The 7,094-nt window shown below is 38.2% G+C and overlaps 1 protein-coding gene across 1 annotated transcript in view; it reads left to right on the top strand.

Annotated features, from left to right (window-relative positions):
• LOC106880427 (organic cation transporter protein) overlaps window positions 1-933 on the top strand; it is a 63,605-nt gene extending 62,672 nt beyond the window's left edge. The window contains exon 10 of the mRNA XM_052971171.1: window positions 301-933. Coding sequence (XP_052827131.1) covers window positions 301-340 — 40 coding nt within the window. The 3' untranslated portion in view covers window positions 341-933. The remainder of the gene's footprint in view (window positions 1-300) is intronic.
• The last annotated feature ends 6,161 nt before the right edge of the window (window positions 934-7,094 follow it).

Raw genomic sequence — 7,094 nt, 5'->3', positions numbered from 1 at the left:
GTGGTGTTATGGGCTGTGACGAGCTATGTGTTGTGGTGGAGAGGGGTGAGGCAAACAGAGGTGAAGCCAGACCGGAAGGGTCAGATCGGAAGTCGGCGACACGCGGTCGAAGGCTAGCACGTGGGGCCAGTGAGAAAACAGCGACGTTACGAGAAATACGTGTTCTGATTAAGAGCGATCGTGTACCCCGCTGCGGTCGGCAAGGTAAGGTCCAACGCTTCATTCTGTCCTTTTGCTTCTTGTTATACACACAAACACTGTTCTTGCAATTCAAGTTTATAAAATTAACTCTTTTTCTAGGAAAGTGAAGCATAAAACTAATGGTGAAGATAATAATTGAGTGGTTTCAGACTAATCTGTGAAACTCTTTTTGGAGGGTGAAGAAAACTTTCAATGAAAAATCATTCAACTGATGTATGAATATATGCCGCAGAACCAGTATAGGTATCTAGCAGTCTTAAAACACAAACCGTCCTTTCTGTGATTGAAATTTTCAATTTATATTTGATACTTTGAAAAAATTTAGATGATTGCAACATTAGTACATGACAACATTACAACAAAAAAATAACAACAATAAGGAAATTTAAATAATTACAACACTGAAAAATAACACAACTGCAACAACGATCCTAACAATGATTTCTTTTGACTTGGAATAAGATCTATTGTGAATGATGAAGGATACTCCTTTGCAGCTGAATGGACCTCACTGTATAACAGGTATTTGTTATCATCCTACCACAAGCATGCAATTCACAAAGATACAGAAATCAAAGTTTAATTTTTTATCCTTTTCTTTTTATAAATCTTACAATAGACCCAATCTGGAAAATGGAAACTTAATAAAAAGAAAAACATCACCAAAATATGTGAAAATCCAAAATATATTTAAATAAAAATGAAAATATCAACAGAAAAAACAATGTCATATACAAGATAATATTTTGCATTGTTCTTTTTATATAGCTTTTTGTAGTGTTTTTCTTTTTTGCAGAAATGGCTGTGAACATACAAAACTAAATTTCTATGTGCTAAAAAAATATAATGCAAATGGCATTGAATTGGTTAAATAATTTTAGCAGTGGTGTAGAGAATGTCATATAAAAAAAATCTTTATGAATTAAAATTCGTTTTTTAGTTGTAGAAAGAAATGGAGAAAACAAGTTATTGATTCTGAAAGCAAAGGAAAGATAATTTCAAGAAATTAAGAATAAATCTTTCAATTCTCAGTTAATTGAAATATTGGTTTCAAATTTTGGCACAAGTCCAGCGAGTTCAGGGAAGTGGGTAAATTGATTACATTGACCTCTATGCTCAAGTGGCACTTATTTTCTGGCACTGAAAGGATGAAAGGCAAAGTCAACCTTGACGGAATTTAAACTCTGAACATAAAGACAGACAGAATGCCACTAGCTCAGCATGTTAACAATTCTGTCAGTTCATCACCATAGATTAATCAAAATATTGAAAAACAAAAATTACATTTCTTTAGTTTTCCATTGCCTAAAACAAAGAATGGACTTCCCTTCCACTAAACATGTAAATTTTCATTGAAAGATTAATTCTCAATTGTTTGAAATTGTCTCCCCTTTTCCATGAAAGACAACCTCAGGATGACAATGATGATGATGTAAAAGGCATGGATAAAACTGAAAAGATGATAGGATGGGTTGTGTAAAAGGGTGTGCCTAGGGCTATTCAACATTATAAGGAAGAGTACAGATAGATGATGTGAGGGAAAGGGAACAGGAATGAAACAATATATTAGGATGGGGAGGAATCCTGAGTATGTCATTGGAAAAAGAGAAGTGTGGTGGTCATGCATGTGGGTCACATTGATGGGGAATAGAAAGTCCATTGGTTAAGAGGGAGAAAGAATAGAAACATTTGGAGGAAGATCTGAAAAAAGGATAAAGTATAAAAAAAAATTTCAGTCAATGAAAGCAAAAAAAATGAAGTATGCCATAACTAAGAAGTACAGAAAATTGACAAGGAAAAGCAACTGATAGATGCCTTTAATAAATAAAATAGAAAAATTTTAGAAAAAAGTCTTCTTTATTTACAATTAAAATTGCATTAATAAGATACATTTGTAGCAACCGTGCGACCAAGAGATGGTGACGAAGGAACAGCTCCTTTAGCGCATCGTACGGTTGGCACAAATATATAAAAACAAACAAAAGATGGAATGAGGTAAATGCCAACAAGAAAAGAGATAGACTCAACCGGGTACAAATGTATAAAAATAAGGTTTTATTGGTAGTCAACTAGAATGTCTGTGTGTGAGTGAATGCGACATAATAAAACACAATATAAGACAGGCCATCATGTAAACAAAGAGTGTGTGTATACAAATATGTATGTGAATGCAAGAGATACAGAGCATAGAAAACAGTCTATAATAAGGACGTTAGGAGAAAGTCCAGACACAAGGATAAGAAATACCAGTTCGTATCTAAGGTACACAGTAGGTTGAAGTGCTGTACAAGAAGTTGTGGCCGAATAGCAGAGCCTGGAGAAAATATACTGTCACCCAAGAAGTAGAGGCTACGATGCTGTGACCAGTTACTTGGTACAGAGGGTCTCACTGTTATCCGTGGTGAAACAATTCACACAAACAGTGTTGAGAGAAAGTTATGCAGGTGCTGTTGGAGATGTGTATGTAGAGACGTCAGTGTAGACGCTGTCGACGAAGAAGCTGATGGTGGCGCTAAAGATGGAGTTTGCAGTAAGGTGTTGAAGTGTTGTCGCTGGAACTGGCTGGTGCTCTGTGGTCAGCGGCTAGACCTCAAAAGCTCTAAGGCCGAAGACAAACTTTAGCACAGACTAGCTACCTATTTAAGAGAAAAAAATTGGTTCAAGCAGGGGTTCAGAAAATCGTTCCACGTGACCTAATCAGAAGGCTATGATTGGTTGGTTTGCACCCTGGCGCGAAATAGAACTAGAGACAAAAGTGTGCCACTACCAACCAATCAGAGTGGTGGACACAACAGGGTCCAAAGATGTGGCCAAAAGCTAGATGTTATCTGCTATGTCCGCATTTACATATATATAACTGAGAGAGAAGCTTCGCTACACATTCTTTATCATTTTCATTTTTTTTTCATTTTATCTAGTTTCAGCTCTTGAGCTGTGGCCATGCTGGGGCACTGTCAGGGTGCCACTAATACTTGAATGGTTAAGGCAGAATAAAAATTACTTTCTTTTGTAATTACATAGCCTCATTGATTGAAATTATTATGCAATTAACTTAGTCAAATTTTTATAGAGATGATATATATAATGAAATTTCAGAATATTGTCATGGATGATTAATTTTGATAATATCTTACCTGTGTATGAATTATTTAATAAAACTAAAGTGTGTTTATGGCTGCTGTTTTTTTCTTTTTCAAAGAGACTGGATTCATTCTAACATCCTGTGTCTCATGATTATCATAAGCATATCATTTCATGCAATCCAATGTTGAATCACAAGCTTGGCAATCATTTTCACCGTGTTTTTAGTCAGTGTGATATAAAGTTTGCTCTTAGAATTGATTTTGGCAGGTCAGCAGTGACAAAAATCCATTAGAATATTTTACAAAAACTAGAAGTGAAATCATAGGTTTCTCATAGATGGTTATGGGAGAATGATTCAATAACTGAATTACTGCGGTGAGCTTCTTGACCGAGGAAAGGAAAGGAAAGCAAGTGGTAGATTATTAATTTTGGCATTGGTTTTGACCAAAATATATGCTTTGTTTGTATATATGTATATATCATCATTATCATTTAACATCGATCGTCCATACTGGCAGGGGTTGGGCAGTTTGACTAGGGCTGGTAAGCTGAAGGACTGCACCAGACTCCAGTCTGATTTGGTATGGTTTCTACAGCTTGATGCCCTTCCTAACACCAGCCACTCCAAGAGTGTAATGGGTGCTTTTACATGTAACTGGCACGAGTGCCAGTTGTGTGATACTAGCATCTGCCACAACTATGATTTCACATGGCTCAAGCATGGCATATTGCCAAAGGTCTCAGTTATTTGTCATTGCCTCCGTGAGGCCCAACACTCAAAAGGTGCTTTTTATGTGCCACTGGCACAAGTGCCAGTTACATTACACCAGAATCAGCTATAGCTATGATTTCACTTGACTAGACAGGTCTTTTCAAGCATGGAATATCACTAAAGGTTTGGTCACTTGTCATTGCCTTCATGAGGCCCAACGTTCAAAGATCATGATTCACTACCTTGTCCATGTCTTCCTGGGTCTACCTCTTCCACAGATTCCCTTCACAGTTAGGGATCGGCACTTCTTTACACAGCCGCCTTCATCCATACACATTACATGACCATATCAGCACAGTCATCTCTCTTGCACATCACATCTGATGCCTCTTATACTCAAGTTTTCTCTCAAGACACTTACATTCCGTCATACATGCACACTGATATTGCACATCCAGCGAAGCAAGCTAGCTTCATTTCTTACAAGCCTACACATGCCCTCAGTGGTCACAGCTCATGTTTCACTGCCATGTAGCATAGCAGTTCACATACAGACATCATACAATCTGCCTTTCAATCTGAGGGAGGAGCTTTCTGAACTTTGCCCAGCCTATTCTTATTCTTGCCGCTATGCTTTCAGAGCATCCACCTCCACTACTGACTTGGTCACCTTGGTAACAAAAGCTATCAACTACCTCTAGCTTACCTCACTGGCATTTGATGGAGTCTATTTTCTGTACATTTTTAATGTTTATAGAACCTGTGCATTTTCCACACACAAAAACTATTTTCCAAGTTAAACTTCTTCTGATATTGCTGCACTTCTTAAGTGTCCATAGCTTGCACTCAGTACATCTTATAGAGTTTCTACAAACTGAGCAGGGCCATCTACCTGAAGAGATTTGTGATTTGTGATTTGTCTGCCTTCCTACTTACTAAGACTTTGGTTTATGCTAGGTTAACTTTAAAGCCCTTCAATCCTAGACCTTGCTTCTACACCTGAAATTTCTTCTCTAGTTCTTATAGTGATTCAGTTATAAGAACAAGGTCATTAGCAGAGAGGAACTCCCAGGGGTGGCCTGTCTTAAATTCTTCTGTTATTACCTGGAGGACTATGATGAACAAGAGGGGGCTGAGGACTGATCTTTGGTGAACACCTACTTGTACCCTGAATCCATTGCTATACTCGTTGCCAACCCTCACCTTACTGACAACATCCCTGTATATGACTTGTACTGCTCTCACCAATCAGCTCCTTTCAATTCACTTCAGGGTAAGGTTAGTGTAAATGCATGTGTAATATTCAGAGGTTTATTAACTTTTGGTTAAGTCACCAATTTTGTTGTGAAGAGAATAATAGAAACAAAGTTCAGTATGAAAGAAACCTTTGACAATTCTGTGTTACATTAAAAATATCTGTTTCAAAATATTATATAACATGAGTTTCTTCTGAATACCTATCAATTCAGGTGTATGAGCATGCTTAATCATGTGTATGAGAAAGCTAGAGTTAAACTGTTGGCAGTAAAAGTATGTGTCAAAATGTGTTAGGTGCTTGTGACAACAGTAAGGTGACTGACCATAATATTTGCATATGAGAAATAGACTAACTGGTCCAAAAGTACTTGGAAACACTTTTGTGGTCACTAACAATGAATGCTACTGATGTTGTTCATACTTGATATGTTGTAGGCAGCTTGCCCCTGAGCCAGTTGGCTAAGTGTTAAAATATAGTCTTCTCTGTTGATGTGTTTCAATTGAAAACTAACGTGCAAGTATCAAATAACTTCTCATTATTTCTTTACATTTTAGAAGCTAAGAGAATGAATTACAGTTAATAAAGTAGTGAAAGTCATATTGATACTTCTGATTAGAAAATACAAAATAAAATAACACTCTTGTTTGTGAAGTAGAAAAAATATCAATACAAGCTGATAAAGATAGCAAGGTTTATAGGAAGTAGATCAAGCATTTGGAGTTTTAATATTGATTCTGTTACACTTGCCATCCTTATTCATAGCTTCATTCCAGTGCCTATCTGCAGGTTGTCTGATCTGAATCAAACTCCTAGTCTTTTAACATGACAGCCAGATCTGTAATACCTGATATTGGCCTAAACTATCCAATGCCAGGCTGCAAGCCTGTTGATTTGGTCAGGTTAATGAGTGCTTCTTTTACCTTTTCATACTCCCTAAGGGTGGTCCCAATCACCTCGATTCCAATTGTTTCTGTTATCCTCATGGTTACATTGTCTGTATATGACAAAATAATTGTTCCATGTTCCAGTTCAAGAACACACAGACAATATATCCATGAGGGCTAAACAAAAACACAAAGGACAATACACAGACAAGGGACAGCAGGGTTAAACATGTAAACAGCAAAAAGAAAACCACAACAATTAACAAGGGGATTAAACCAACAATATACTTCCCCATTAGTTCTACTGAGAGGTGACCAAAGGAACCTCATACTCTTTGAATCCCCTAACACCAAAGGCACCTCAGTTAGGCACCCCTCTCCTCCTCATTCTATCCAGCCTACAGGCACATACTTAGAGTAGGCCCATTCACACAGGCCATTCTTGCTACATTCACACACTTTTCAACAAACTTACTGGATGACAGCACCTCCCTCTCCAGCCTCACTTTCCTTTTCAGGTGAAACCTGAAAACGTTAATGAGGCCTTGGCCGAAGAAGAAAGTACTCATCTTCAACCCTTTCAATCATGTCCACCACACAACCTCTTTTGCCATAGTCACCAGACAAAGAAAAACTGCCTGTCCTTCCTGGCCAAAGGAAGGAGGCAGACCGATCTTCACAATGGACTCAGACGATTGCCAGATCCGTCCTACACATGACAATAGCTGTTTGACAAAGCTCTACAAGTTAGCAATGCATGGACACTGTATGAGAGCATGCATTTCAGGCAAGCCCGTCTGACTGCACACCCATGCTTGTAGAGCTTATCACAAACTGGCAGAGTCCCCCGCCCCCCCCTAGTAGCACTACCAGGCCAGGGATTTCTGGAAGTTATCCATGGGCCCTGGCCTGAAAGTCCTCCAGAAGAGACGAGCCAGTTGATCCCCCCCCCCCC

The sequence above is a fragment of the Octopus bimaculoides genome, chromosome 10 (assembly GCF_001194135.2).
Source record: "Octopus bimaculoides isolate UCB-OBI-ISO-001 chromosome 10, ASM119413v2, whole genome shotgun sequence".
NCBI classification, from domain to species: domain Eukaryota; kingdom Metazoa; phylum Mollusca; class Cephalopoda; order Octopoda; family Octopodidae; genus Octopus; species Octopus bimaculoides.
The sequence above is the reverse complement of the archived record's forward strand: the minus strand, read 5'-3'. Positions and strand labels throughout refer to the sequence as shown.